This window comes from Capsella rubella, unplaced genomic scaffold, assembly GCF_000375325.1.
Source record: "Capsella rubella cultivar Monte Gargano unplaced genomic scaffold, Caprub1_0 scaffold_6, whole genome shotgun sequence".
Taxonomy (NCBI): domain Eukaryota; kingdom Viridiplantae; phylum Streptophyta; class Magnoliopsida; order Brassicales; family Brassicaceae; genus Capsella; species Capsella rubella.
The window spans coordinates 13410247-13424530 of record NW_006238918.1 but is presented as its reverse complement, the minus strand read 5'-3'; the positions used below and the strand labels follow the sequence as shown (position 1 = coordinate 13424530).

At 35.8% G+C, this 14284-nt stretch overlaps 4 protein-coding genes and 1 non-coding gene across 11 annotated transcripts; 3 read left to right on the top strand and 2 right to left on the bottom strand.

Annotated features, from left to right (window-relative positions):
* Positions 1-215: 215 nt before the first annotated feature.
* Positions 216-6733, top strand: LOC17884501 (uncharacterized protein At4g10930). Of its 6 annotated transcripts, none has more exons than XM_023780568.1 (15): positions 216-302; positions 424-489; positions 745-830; positions 995-1085; positions 1203-1252; positions 1476-1563; positions 1633-1742; positions 2097-2162; positions 2454-2887; positions 3024-3068; positions 3196-3271; positions 3385-4471; positions 4562-4636; positions 5062-6180; positions 6266-6733. In XM_023780568.1, the coding sequence occupies exons 2-15, from the start codon at positions 427-429 to the stop codon at positions 6494-6496; spliced, it is 3621 nt and encodes a 1206-aa protein (XP_023636336.1). In that variant the 5' UTR covers positions 216-302; positions 424-426; the 3' UTR covers positions 6497-6733. The 6 variants fall into 6 exon arrangements, with proteins under 6 accessions (XP_023636336.1, XP_023636338.1, XP_023636337.1 ...); XM_023780570.1 differs by having other exon boundaries at positions 297-311; XM_023780569.1 differs by lacking the exon at positions 216-302 and having other exon boundaries at positions 330-489.
* A 202-nt stretch (positions 6734-6935) lies between these two features.
* LOC17882264 (F-box protein SKIP8) lies at positions 6936-8913 on the top strand. Of its 2 annotated transcripts, none has more exons than XM_006288401.2 (4): positions 6936-7065; positions 7160-7491; positions 7604-7800; positions 8487-8913. In XM_006288401.2, exons 2-4 carry the CDS (start codon positions 7234-7236, stop codon positions 8734-8736), a joined length of 705 nt encoding a protein of 234 aa, XP_006288463.1. In that variant the 5' UTR covers positions 6936-7065; positions 7160-7233; the 3' UTR covers positions 8737-8913. The 2 variants fall into 2 exon arrangements, with proteins under 2 accessions (XP_006288463.1, XP_023636699.1); XM_023780931.1 differs by having other exon boundaries at positions 6936-7080.
* A 391-nt stretch (positions 8914-9304) lies between these two features.
* LOC17881485 (RNA polymerase II transcriptional coactivator KELP) lies at positions 9305-10685 on the top strand. Its single transcript, XM_006288740.2, has 3 exons — positions 9305-9660; positions 9801-9906; positions 10414-10685. The coding sequence occupies exons 1-3, from the start codon at positions 9355-9357 to the stop codon at positions 10503-10505; spliced, it is 504 nt and encodes a 167-aa protein (XP_006288802.1). The 5' UTR covers positions 9305-9354; the 3' UTR covers positions 10506-10685.
* Positions 10686-10788: 103 nt separating this feature from the next.
* On the bottom strand, positions 10789-11375 carry LOC17883202. Its single transcript, XM_006289896.2, has one exon. The coding sequence runs from the start codon at positions 11314-11316 to the stop codon at positions 10891-10893; it is 426 nt and encodes a 141-aa protein (XP_006289958.1). The 5' UTR covers positions 11317-11375; the 3' UTR covers positions 10789-10890.
* A 676-nt stretch (positions 11376-12051) lies between these two features.
* TRNAC-GCA lies at positions 12052-12123 on the bottom strand. The gene has a single exon. It is a non-coding gene; the product is annotated as a tRNA-Cys (tRNA).
* Between the last annotated feature and the right edge of the window lie 2161 nt (positions 12124-14284).

Genomic DNA, 14284 nt, shown 5'->3' with positions numbered 1-14284 from the left:
ATGTTTTAAGATTCGACCCATAAAGTTTCTAAAAAAGCTCGTGTGGTCCATCTTTTTGGTCATCTTCAGAGAGACGAAGACATAAATTTCAATTCTTTCTTTCCTCATCAAAAGTTTCTAATTAAAAAAAAATTTGAGGGCTTGAAGAGGGCTAAAGAGGTGACGTCATCTCCACCCTCTCGTGTAATTTTCCCGTTTTGCCCTTGGACGCTGCTTTGCCTTTTTCAATTTTCTTCATCAAGGGTTCTGAGATTTTTTTTTGTTTCCTCTCTCAGCTTCTTCATAGGTTTTGTTGATCCGAGGTAGGTTAGGTGTGGCTGGGTTTAGAGAAATTTCACCTTGATTTTTTCTCACGCTTCGTTCTCGTCTTAGGAATCGATTTCATCTTTCTGATCACTTTGTCTTTTTTATTTTTTTCCCCAGAAAATGGAGCTCGATTTTGACGCTAGCAACTTGGTTGAAGATGAAGCTGCTGAAGTTGGACATAATGTTAGTGTTAAACTTGGAATTTCTTCGCTTTTTGGTTGAACTAATCATGGGTTAACCTTTATTCTTCTTGAACCCTGGAGCTCAGAACTTGTAATTCCTGGTAGCTTCATAGTTAAAATCATGAACACAAGCTGCTGCAATTAAGCATTTCAGTTACTTCGTGTCACGTTTTTTAGAAACCTTTGTTTTTTTTTTATTTTGGCAAAACTGTGTTAGTGTTTGTGCATTGGTTCTCATTTTGATTTCTTTTGACAGGATATGGCTGGGATTGAAGGGGAAAGATGTGGGATTTGCATGGATATTATTGTTGATAGAGGTGTTCTTGATTGCTGTCAACACTGGTAACACCATGTTTTTTTCTTTCTCTAATTAGCATTATCCTGTCTTAATCAACAAAAGTTGCCTAAGTTCTTTGAAGATTAGTTATTGCTAAATTTATCCCCACTATGTGTTTAATGGACTATTTTGTGAAATAGCAGACTGATAATTTGTGTCTTATGCTTAGGTTCTGCTTTGATTGCATTGATAATTGGTCTACGATTATGAACCTTTGCCCTCTTTGCCAGAGAGAGTTTCAGTTGATTACATGTGTTCCTGTAAGACACTTCATATCTGTTTTTTTGTTTGATTTATCTGAACATTTCTCATACATTTTTGTGCGTGGAGGAGCTGTTGAGTTAGGTATTAATAAGTATTTGGTTTTGATTGTGAAGGTGTATGATTCAGGTGAAAGCAGCAAGGTTGATGAGGTCTCGATATCAGGGTACTATTTTTTTCCTCATGTCCGTTGTTGTGATAGACTTTGCTTGCCTGAAAAATCTGAGTGGTGTCTCTGTCTTCAACTACATGTGGCTTATAATGATAGATTTATACTAAATGGCATAGCATGATCAAGTGATTGAAAATCATGTGTACCATAGGTTTCTGTATGTGCTATAAATTGTTGTCATCTGCTGACGTTAAGCTAAGTTATGAAATACATGCAGAGATGAAGATTACTGCATTGAGGAGGAAACTGATGCTGTCACTTCTCCGCCACACGATATTGACGAAACACACTATATTGACGAATATGTAAGTATATCATATATGGGGTGTCCTAGTCAATACATAGTACATTAAGCTTTCCGTATCATTTTGTAGGCAGTTATCTGTTTAGATGGTGATCTTTGCAAGATCCGTAACACGTTCACTTACATTGGAGGGGATTCCAACCTTGATACATCAATTGCTTGTGATTCTTGTGATATATGGTAACTATTATTACCTCTTAAATTTTATCCATGGGTTGTTTATTATGTGTGCATTGTCCTGATTGTTGTTTAACTTTTTTTTTCCAACCACTCTACTTCATTAACTGGAGAACTTCTGGTGCTTTCTTAGTTGTTACAGTGCCATAATGTTTGTGTCTACTATGTTTATAGCTTAGCTGTGTTGCTGGTTCCTAAATGATATTACTATCAACGAAGGGAGTTTATGATATGACATGTACACCACAAAGATACTAACCTTTTCAATCTTTCTATACTTTATTGTTGTTTTAGATAGTTCATCTTTACAGTATTCTTATATGGTCTACTGATTGTTGCTTTCATCTGTGGTAATAGGTATCATGCTGTTTGCGTGGGTTTTGACCTGGAAAATGCATCAGAAGATACATGGATATGTCCGAGGTAAGTTTTGTTGGCGTATTGACTACATATAGTTGCTTAATCCATGGCTTGATAAATTTCAACAGTGTTGTTTCATTATATTGCTGCTTTAATTATTAGTCTTTTAGGTAAACAGATTTTTATGGTATAGTTTCTTGAATTATTTTTATCATTTCCGTGTGCCAGTTCTGTGTTTAACTAGTAAAGACACTACGTACCAAACCTGAGCGAAATCTAAGGCTTATCCATATTATTCTTCTTTTCTATATGTTCTCTCAGCCATCTTATCATTCATTTGCTTTATGTCCACAGATGTCTCGCTAATGAAAAACCACTTGAACCTGATACCTCACCAATGGAGACACAGCCTGATACCTCACTAACGGAGACAAGAAAGACTCTGGATATTTCTGAGAGGACAAATAGTGGATGCTCAGCCGAGGCTATTTACTCTGGGAACTTTTCAGTTACGGTCGCTGATGAAGGCGAGACAGCTCTTGTTGTATCAATTGTCAAAGGAGACGAGTGTCATATGGAACCAAGTAATACCAACCCATCGTCATCTCAAGCTAAAGTGGATGGAGAGCCAGATAGGTCGCATCTGAAAATTCTCTGTCGGGAGGAAAATACAGAGCAGGTCCCCGTAAAATTAGAGCTCAAGCTGTCCTTACCACATGATATATCATCAAGACTAATTTCTGATTTAGATCAGCCATGTTTTGTTGCACACGTAGAGAATAGAACAGGTATATTGATTGACCAAGAGTTAATTTGGTGGTAATACAATTTTCTTTGAGTCTTAGTTGTAATTTCTTAACCATTATAGATTCTTAATATGCTTTTTCCTTAAGTAATAATTTAACATTTTATATACAACTGTAGACCCTGTTGAAGAGAAGGATTGTCTGTCGATGAATGATCAAAAAAGTAAGTAACATACTACCCCTTGTTCGCATGTTTTTTCTGCTTCCTTCATTTCATCCTCTTTATGTTTAAATGTAATCTGCATCTGCATAAATAAAAAGGGTCTTACATACTGTAATGCGTTTACCAGATCTTTCCACTACGGCCATTTCCAGTTCAGATGTTGCTAGTGTTATTAGCTTAAAGAGAAAGCTTTCAGATTTCAGGTAAGTTTCACAAATGAAATCTGTTCCTTTCTTGGTACCATCTTACCCTCTTTTCTCTACTTGGTGTGGATTTGTTTGAGTTTTGTTGTTTCATCGTGGCATTTCTTTACCAGTGGCGATGATGGCAATTCAGAAACTGAACCTGAGATTTCCGAATCTCTCAATATACCCAAACTCGAGAAAGAGGAAGACTTGGCTACCGTTCACCAAGAGAGCAGATCCCCTCCAAACAATACAACTGTTGATATTTTCAGCATTGTTAAAGGAACTGGGCGTGTAAAAAATCTCATGCGTTCAAATCCTACTGATAAGTCTTCAGAAGGAGAGAATGCTGCTGGTTTGAGGGTAAAGAAGATCAAAAGGACACCAGAAGATGAGAAAGAGTCAATGGTTCTGGTTGAAAAACTAAGGAAAGAAATAAGAGAAGCCGTTCGAAACAAATCGATGGAGGACATAAGAGATAACCAATTCGATCCAAAACTTTTGGCTGCCTTTAGAGCTGCTGTGGCAGGACCCAAAACTGAAGAAGCACCTAGAAAAAATATGGCTCTGGCTGTGAAGGCAAAGAAGTTGATGCTGCAGAAAGGAAAAGTCAGAGAGAATCTCACGAAGAAAATTTATGCAGATACAAATGGGAAGCGGAAAAGTGCATGGCACCGGGACTGTGAAGTTGAGTTTTGGAAACATAGGTGCCTACAAACTAGAAAGCCTGAAAAAATTGAAACTCTGAAGTCTGTTCTTAGCCTCTTGAAGAAGAAACCAGCTGGAGTCAAAACAAACTTTTCATCTGAAACTCAACAGGCCTCAAATCCTATCCTCTCCAGATTGTATTTGGCAGATACCTCTGTGTTCCCAAGAAATGATAATCTCAAGCCTCTTTTGGCACCGGAAAAAACAGGGAACTCACCAAACAATGCAAAACCCACAGAACCCAGCAAGACCATACCAAAGTTTAGTGATGCCAAGGGGAGCAGCTTAAAAGCTGGATCAAAACTGAACCCGGGAAACAAACAGTCAGATGGACAACCTAATCTTGCATCGAGTAACTCTAAGGAAGTGTTTGAGAATCCCGATGATCTCAAGAAAGACAAAAGGAAATGGGCATTGCAGGTTCTTGCAAGAAAGAAAGCTTTAGCTGGCAACAACTCAACCGAAGACAAAGAAGGCTCTCCCGAGCTCAAAGGGATTTATCCATTGTTGGTGTGTAATTCTCGTCTATTTTACTTTGTTACTTTTTAGAAATCTGGTGTGTTGGGATTGTTGCACATTTATTATTATCATTGCTATCAGGCTCAACTACCAGCTGATATGAGACCAAGCCTTGCAACCAGTCGCCATAATAAAGTTCCTGTTGCAGTTAGGCAGGTACGTGGATAGCTCTTTACTTTACTTTCCAGTTCATGTGGCATTGGTTAGGGCTAGGTTCATAGTGAGTTACTTGGGTTCCAGATATTGAATAAGACGTCACTTTATATGGTAGAATAAGCTGAGCAGTCGTACACATTTCGGTTAGTAAAAACAGATGAGAGGGGAGTGGGGTGTGTTAGTTCTTACAAATATTAGGCAGTCATGTCATGTGTTAGGGAAATCTATGAGAGATCTGCTCTACTAGGTTCATCAATTCCATATGTGCTTTTATTATGGTTACACACATTAAACTGACAATACGGAATGTTGGGGCTAATCTGTTATTGATTTTTCTGCAAAACATTATTAACATCGGAATAGCTAGCTTTATTATTTGCACATGTGCTGGTTTTTTGTTCCTAAGCAAATCGCTGTTGCTGCAGACACAATTATATCGCATGACAGAACATTTCTTAAAGAAAGAAAACCTTCAGTCTGTTCGAAGAAGTGCAGCAACAGAATTAGCCGTTGCTGATGCTATAAATATTGAGAAAGCGATCGCGGATAAATCAAGTAGCAAAGTTGTGTATCTGAATCTATGCTCACAAGAAATACTGCATCATTCAGAGAGCAAGGCGATGGATAATGCTGTAGAACCAAATTTGTCATCACCAATGGCTGTTAACGAGTCAGAACGTATTAGTGGTAAAGATTCAGATGATCCAGCCATCCTTCAAGCGCTCAGAGCAGCAGGTCTTGCTGATTCACCACCAAACAGCCCGACCCGCTCAACGGAAGTTCCTCCAGAGAAAGGAGACAGTTCCATGAACGAGACAAGGCCGGCAGGCCCATATAATGTACTTGACATGGATTCCGTTCCTGATACGGACATCTTCGGGGATTTTGAGTATGAATTGGATGAAGACGACTATATCAGTGCTACCATGGCTAGAAAAGCTTCAGTAACGCAGCCGGATGAAAGTTTGACTAAGGTGAAGGTAGTTTTCTCCACTGTTCAACCTGAAAAGTGTTCGAATCAATCTGAAGTCGTGGGAAATGAAGAAACAACTGCAAACCAGAAGGGGACCACAAATGGCGAAGACGATAGGAAAAGCGCTGCTCCTATAGAGCCTCTACCCGAGGTTGAGGTCGAGGTTGAGGCCGAGGGTGAGGGAGAAGGGGAAGGAGAAGGAGAAGGAGAAGGAGAAGGAGGTGAAATCCTTTCTGTTGCTGAATGTGAAGAACTATATGGACCTGGTATAGAGAAACTAGTTGAGAAACCTCTCGTTGAAGGAACTGCTGATAATGGTGTTGAAGCTAAAGTACCTGATTCAGAGTGTGAGAGTAACACACACAAGGAGTTCAGCGCCTCAAACTTTGTGAACACTTCCATTAAAGAGAAAAAAGTTCCGAAAAACATTGAGAAGTGCAATCAAAGCGAGAAGCCTTCTAAAGAAGAGAAAACAAGCGAGAAGCCATCTAAAGAAGAGAAAACAAGTGAGAAGCCTTCTAAAGAAGAGAAAAGCAAAGCTGATGCGTTTAGTAACTCTGTCACCAAGAAGGTAAAATTTGTAAAACTCTCTCGTAAGTCACGTCTCAAAATTCTCATTTCCTATTTCTTGAACTGGTTTTATTGTTTTCCCTAAGGTGGAAGCATACATCAAAGAACATATCAGACCATTGTGCAAGAGCGGAGTAATAAACGTGGAACAGTACAGATGGGCAGTGACTAAAACCACAGAGAAAGTGATGAAGTATCATAGCAAAGCAAAGAGTGCTAACTTCTTGATCAAAGAAGGCGACAAGATCAAGAAACTATCTGAGCAATACGTTGAAACCGCTTCCTCTGGAGCTCATCACAAGGACAAGTGCAAATGACGATCATCAGCGTAAATAAGAAGATGAAGGAAGAACAAACTAGTCAAGTACAAAAACGTAAATAGCTTATTATTATCATCTCTCTTTTTGTCTTCTCGTAGGCCAAGAAAAAAACAGAAAGAAGCAATTCTTGTTTTACCCTATCAGACAGACCTAAATGTGTCTGAAACTGACAATAGTCACTACAACAAGGTCTTAACAAAAAAGATATTTATAGATTAGAAGATATATTCAATACACCAAGAGCTCAAAGATGATAATGTAATAGCGTGGTTCACAAGAAATTTGAGGTTAAAGAGAGCACCTTCGATCAAACGACAACGTATTTGGATAAAAATGACACACTTGGATAAACATAAATGTAAGTTTACTATAATACCCTTGATACTCAAGGCTATTTCCTACAGTGACACTTTTTTGATAAAACATTTTGCAAATTGGTCAGTTACGGAGTTGGAGAAAAAAAAAAAAAGTTTTTGCAAATCTCTCCTTCCTCGTCTCTGCCAAATTTATTCTCCGATTCAATTTTAGGGTTCCGGCAGAAGAAGGAAACCGCCGTTAAACCCTAAGTGCGTCGCCTTCAGGTTTTATCTGTGTTTTTTTTTTTAACTTCTTCTCCTTCTCGCCGCGTAATTAGCTTTTATTGTTCTTTCATACTCGCAGTTATCAATCGCAATCGTGTTCCCCCACCACTTCTCCTCGCGTCTCGATCTGTCAGAAAACTGGACGATAAATCTATGCCGTCGACGCCGCTGGCGAACGGTGGTACGCCTCCCCTCGGTGGTGGCGGAGAGATGAGGGAGGTTACGGCTGTGACGAACGCGGTGGTTGATGATAAGCCTGGAGTGTCGATGATGGAGCAGTTGGTTCCTGAAATTACGACTCACGCGCTTAGTTATTTGGATTATCCAAGTCTTTGTCGCTTGTCTATGACTAATTCATTGATGAGGAAAGCTGCTAATGATGATAATGCTTGGAAAGCTCTTTATCACAAGGTTAGTTATGACTAATTCACTTATTCACTTAGCTTTTGATTCTAGGTTTAAAAGATGTAGTTTCTTAGCAGTTTGCTGAAATCAATGTGTGTTTTTTCATTTGGTGTACCAGGATTTTACTATGGAACAAGATGGTATAACTCCAGTCAATGGGTGGAAAGCTTACTATGCAACTACTAGAGCTATTATTAGTGTGAATACTGAATTCTTCGGCATCATTAGAGACAGAGCGCTTCAAGCGATGGCTCGATTGTGGCTGAACTCGGACTATGTCAAGTGTATCCATGCCTCAGGCGAACTCTTTTCTGGGTAATCACAACTGCACATTTCATTTTCACCGTCTTGCTTTTTTGCTAATGAGGAATGTCTTTACTGTTATCATTTTGTTTCCGGTTATGTCATCCTAATACTAGCATGTTCTGTAACGGTTTAGGGTATGTGTTTATGTTGTTAGGTGTTAGAGGGGTCTTGTAGATGTTATCTAAGGTTGAGTATACTAGCGGAACAATGCTTTTATGTAGTTGCTAATGATAGAAGATGTTAATTGTATTGTTTGATTTAGTTGAAACGCTGAAGCAAAAGATTTACAGCAATAGGATAATAGGATAACATTGTTAACAGTTTAATACTTGTATATCTAGCTATAATAGGATTTGGATTCTTTCAGCATATTCACTATCCTTGAATAATAACGGTAACTGTGATTCAATAGTTTGAGTCTACTCCACACAATTACGGATAACAATATCACACATCAGAAAGAAGTAAGGGATCTTGACTAGTATATAAGGATATATGAGCCTATTCGCTCGTAGTGGATGAGCCCATATATCTTTATATACTAGTCAAGATCCCTTGCTTCTTTCGGATGTGGGATATTGTTATCCCTAATATGGTCATTTCGCAAATGGGATAAATACATCTTGGTGGATTTGTTTGAAAGAACAGAGAGAATTCGGTATGAACCATCTACGTTTTGCTTTGTCCATTTACAGGTACAATGAAGTGATGCAAAGCTGGCAACTCTGTTTCAACTGGGAACAAGGGTTTGACTTTCAGGTCAACACTGTTCGCACTCGGATACTAACGGACATGGCTTGGGTCACCATGAAAGCATACCTGAACGTGGACGGTGGTCCGTTCCTGATCACAAATGTGTTCGAGTTCCATAATGGAAGGTGGCACATGGTTCATCATCACAGCTCGGTGATGCTCATCGATGATCAACAAGTTGTTGTTCACTGATGATAATAAAAAAAATCTTTAGTTTTTTGGTTTCATTTCCTTCTTTTTATTTTCAAGTGGACAGAAAATAAAGAAGAAAGAAAGAAACTGCATATTGGGAATTGGCTTATTAGATTCATCAGTGTTATTATTATTTTTAGTTTTTAACTACATGTATGGGATGTTTTTTTTTTTTCATCTCTTCTGGAATGGTTGATCTATTTTTTTCTATTTGGATTTTGGGATTTAACCATTGGCGAGAATGAGTAATTGGATCAAAAGTATTGCAAAATTGTTATGTACTGTGTACAATACTTAGCTCAGTAGTACATTGGTGACGCATCTTACTCTTGAAGATTTTGGTTACGTAATTCACCTCCGTACCGTACCGTACCGGATAGAATTTGTCATCATCAAACGAGAAAAAACTCACTTCCGGTTTAGATGACGTAAGTAAACTTTATACAGAGAGAGAGAGTGACGTAATTTAAATGCCACGTAGGACAACATAAACGGCAATAAAACGTCATCGTATTAAACCCCTCCTCCCCTACATAAAACTTTCCGATAACCCGATTTAGCTAAAAACTCTATTCACCGATTTCAAAATCACGGCGGAGGAAAAAACCCTAAAAAAAAATGGAGAATGAGACGAAGCAGAAGATCGAGAGAACTGTGAGGGAGATACTCAAGGAATCAGATATGAAAGAGATGACAGAGTTCAAGGTCCGTAAACTCGCTTCGGAGAGACTCGGTATCGATCTCTCTGAGCCGTCTCACAAATCTTATGTACGAGTAGTTGTGAACTCGTTCCTCGACGAAGAGAGATCCAAGTGTCCTGAGGAAAAAGAAGAAGAAAAAGAAGAAGAAGATGGTGGTGGTGGTGGTAAAGGAGGAAGAAGAAGCAACGAGTTTGATGATGACGGCGATCTCATCATTTGCAGGGTTCGATTTCATTAACTCTTTCTCCAATTCGATTTCTTGATTTTGTGAATTGAAGTGTTTTGAATTGTGAATTGAAGTGTTTGAATTGTGACTGAGTTATGATGATTTTGTTGTTGTTGTTGGGGTTTGTGTGTGTTTAGCTATCGGATAAGAGAAGAGTGACGATTCAGGAATTTAAAGGGAAGACTTTGGTTTCAATTAGAGAGTATTACAAGAAAGATGGCAAAGAGCTTCCCACTTCTAAAGGTACTTTGCTCTCTTTTAGTTCTATGATAGCCAATTTTGTTACCAAAATCTCCGACTTTGTGTGTGTCCAAATGCATCTTCTATTGACCATATTGTGTGTTTATGTGTAAGTTGTTTCTTTCAAGTTACCACTTTTGAGTTGTATCAGAGCAATTTGTGTTTGCGATATCGAAATTTTGAAGTCAATGGGGATTGAGAGAGTTGCTATTGTTTTGCTTGCGTGTTGAAAGTTTCATTTTAGTGTAAAGGCTGATTAGAAGAAACCATTTTGGCTGATCTGTTATTTGGAAAAGTTGAAATAGAATCATTCTTCAGTTGTGTAGTTTAGTCTAACCTCACAGGTTTTAAAGCTTGTTCTGGATTTTTCAAACAATTTTTCCTAGTTTTCGAGTATTTGAATACGTGCAAGTACTAATCTTTTGAATAAGTCAGAATATAGAATTGGGGTTTTTGAGTAATGTTTTTGATCCATTTCCTGTCTCTGATATATTGTAATGTGTTATCCAGGAATAAGTTTAACAGATGAGCAATGGTCAACCTTCAAGAAAAACATCCCAGCCATCGAAAAAGCTGTCAAGAAAATGGAATCGCGTGTATGAAGAAGAACAATGTGGTACCTCACGACACATGTGTGTCTGCTTAAGTAGTGGTTTCCAGTGTTAATTGTCTCATGTAACTGTTTCTTTTGTTTCTTTCCTGAATTGGTCGTAATGTGTTTCCCTCTCGAGGCCCCCCAGCAAACAGCTATTACCCTGAGTAGGAGTAAACATTTCGGTTTATGATCTAATTCCAAACAAAAACCAAAACCAAATTGAATAAAGAAGCATGACCATAACCAAAAGAAACTGATCATATGATGGAATACAAATACACTCTTTTATGTTTTTAACTTTCTGAAACAAGTTTACCTTATGTACATTATACACACTATGCTTACAAGGATTACAAATGAGAAACGCGGCACAAAATCCGCAATCATCGAACCTAACAGAAGTAGTTCTCATTGTTTTTGCCGGACCTGGACGACAAGCTTTTAACTCTGACAATGTCCGAGGCAGAGGTTGAAGAAACCAAAGCTTCTGCCGCAGCAAACTGGAGCTGATCAATCAAAGCGTGTGTATTGCCTTCAACAGCCAAAATCTCTTCGAGCTGCTTACTTCCGATCACCACTTTCGCTTTCCAAACTCCGTTCCTTCTCTGCGGCGACACTTGAATCTTCGGCCCAGCTCCTCTAGGACTTGGTGTACCTTGTCTAACAAGATACCCTAATGATTTCTCCCTGGTTATAGGCAACGAGGTGCATCTCCGGGTTCTGTAGTATTCTTCCATTATGTTTCTTCTGGAATCTGTCTCAATTACATGAACTAAACCACCACCGTCAGATACTGCTCTTTGCGAACAATTCCCCATCTCCACAAAGAAAACTAAGAATAAAGAAAGAATCAAGAATCAGAGAGTTTTATATAAGATTCTTGAGTTTTGATTTGACTTGTTCTTGGTTCAAGATAGGTTTATAAATACTGAAATAGACAGTAACTCTCAGACAAGAATCGATCAAACAGTCTCTTCGTTGTCTCTTCTTAATCACTGCATGTGATACAACTACTCACTGTGTTTAATATTACCTTATCCTAATCCTTTAAAACTCATTTTTTTTTCTTTTAGTTGGACTATTTTGTTTTCTTGCATTAGTGTTATTTCTCTTTTCAAGATAATCTTGCCAGCAATATAAAAATAATAATAATGCATGTATATATGTATATGTAGCAATATAAAAAATCAAATATCTTCGGAAGAGAGGAAGTGGTTTTTGTTTTGTATCACACTTTTGTTATGTATCTAAAGCATAATACAAGAAATATATATATACGTATACGAACATATAAGGACAACATAGCTAATATGACCCGTGGGGTTTGAAGCAATAATGTGCTTTACTAGTACTTTTGGAGTTTCCTCAGTTAATAAACTCTAAACCTATTAAGCCTATGAGTAGATTAGGAACATCATTCTTACATTAAGCCTATTTGGGTTGGTAAGGAAGGGAATATAAGAGACAAGATCATCCCGTGACCTTTAAGCCACTTGGGTGAACGTGAAACAAAGAAGGTTCGTAACAAAGATTAAAAAAAAACAAAACCAAATAGGGCTCAACCGGGTTCGAACCGGTGACCTCTCGATCTGCAGTCGAATGCTCTACCACTGAGCTATAGGCCCATTTGATTAAAATAATCATTTATTTAGTTAATAAAATTATATTTTCAATTCAAAAGATCATAATGTAACAAATTGGGAAGGATGATGTGTTCTTGCAAAGAGTGGTTTGGTCAACATAGAGAGAAGAGTAATCTTAAGCTAGTGAGACTTGCTTCTCGAGTTTCACATGTCTTTCTACTTCTACTTCTTGCTATATCCTTCATTGCACTTTCCATTTGCATCCTTGACCATCCATAATTACTATTTGTATGTTAGAAGAATTTGATCAGTACATATGTCTAATTATATTTGAATGAATATAGTTAGCATTTGGTAGTGAAAGCACGTATATACTCGTTCGTAAATAAACATATCATCAATCGTTCACTCTTAAAAAAAATTTGTTACGTTTTGTTAAGACTAGGTAATGTCCCGCGCATATGCGCGGGTTGTTGTATATTTATTTAATTATTTTAATTTATTTATTATTTATAAAAATAGATTAAATAAATTTTAATGCTTATGACATTTTTACATGTTATTTGCTTAAATCATACAATAGAAACATACATCCATATCTTTTGAATTTATTCGTTGATTAACTGTTCAATTAATCAATTTTGATAGTAATTTTATTTAGTACTTTTCAGTATTTTTTGATAAAACAATAATATTGTTAATAATAAAAATAGAAATAATATTGGAAGAATTTAAAAAATACCCCTTTTAAAAATACCTCTTTTTAAATTTACCCCCTTTTCAAACTTTATCAAAACAACCACTAAAAATGTTGAAATTTATCCAAATATGTGTGTAAACTTATAAATATACACAAAAATTACCTTTATTTGTGTATAAAATTTTATTTATTTCAATGTCTTACAAATTGGTTTGAATATAACAAAAAAATATTTTGTTAAAATAATTACATACTTTGAAAATAAAATAAATATACATGAATATGTGAGAAAGAAAAAAACATATAAAGTAAAACAATGAAAATGGTTTATTTAGCTTGATTTTCTTATGGTGCGATGGTCAGAAATCAATATTTTTGAATCCATCGATAAAGTAATTTCCTTATAACCATAAAATATTATTATACATATGTATTATACATTTAATAGTAAAAAAAACAATGAAAAAATGAAGAAGAAATATAATTGAAAACAAAAGTTTTAACCAAATATATAATCAAGCTCTTACAATGATATCTTAATTGAGCTTTCAACCCATGCAAGAACATTAAAAATTAAACAAAGAAAATATTGAGAATATCATATATGGTGGAGGAGGATGTAAAAATGAGTATTTATAGGATAAAATATGATGTAAGTTACAATTCTGAAATAATTAAATCAGAGGAGTTATAATTATATTTTATAGTGTGTTAATTGAAGTTAAATGGAGGAAACAAATAGTCAATTGAAAGGTTATATAATTTAAGTTACAATTTAATAGTAAAGTGTGGATTTCAAGTATGAATTAAAGTATATGACTAAATGTGTTAGATATTTGGTTTAATTAAAAATAAATATTATAATTTAAAAATAAATGCTAAATGGACCAATAAGGAGAGAGTGAAACCTTAAAAATTCCCAAGAAATAATTTTATTTTTAATCTCTTTTTATATTCCTCTTAATTTAAGTTATATTTCTAGGTTTAATTATATTTTTCATCCTTGTAGTATATATATAATAGATAGAAAATGGAATACCAAATTTTTTTTTAGATAGGAAATCAAGTATAAAATTCAAAGTTAAAACAAATTATAATGTTCTTTGTATTATTACATGTTGAATCACAAACTAAATAGAGAATTTTTGAGAAATACCCCTTTTGGTGTACCCCTTTTTAAAAATACCCCCTTTATCTATCCATTTTCAAAAATACCCCTTTTTAAATATAAAAATTATAAAGTTTTATATAGTTTATAAGGTACTTCTATATAATAACTACTACTGGGAGATTCGATACAAATATTTTAAAATGTTTTAAATAGTTTTAAGTCGTTTTTATAAGTTTTATAAGGTTTTTAAAAGGTTTTTAAAATGATTTATACCGTTTTTATAAGGTTTTTATAAGCTTTTTATAATTTATTTTTACGCTATTTATGAAAGGTATATAAAGTTTTATACACATATAAAGGTAATTTGTGTATATATTTATAAGTTTACACAC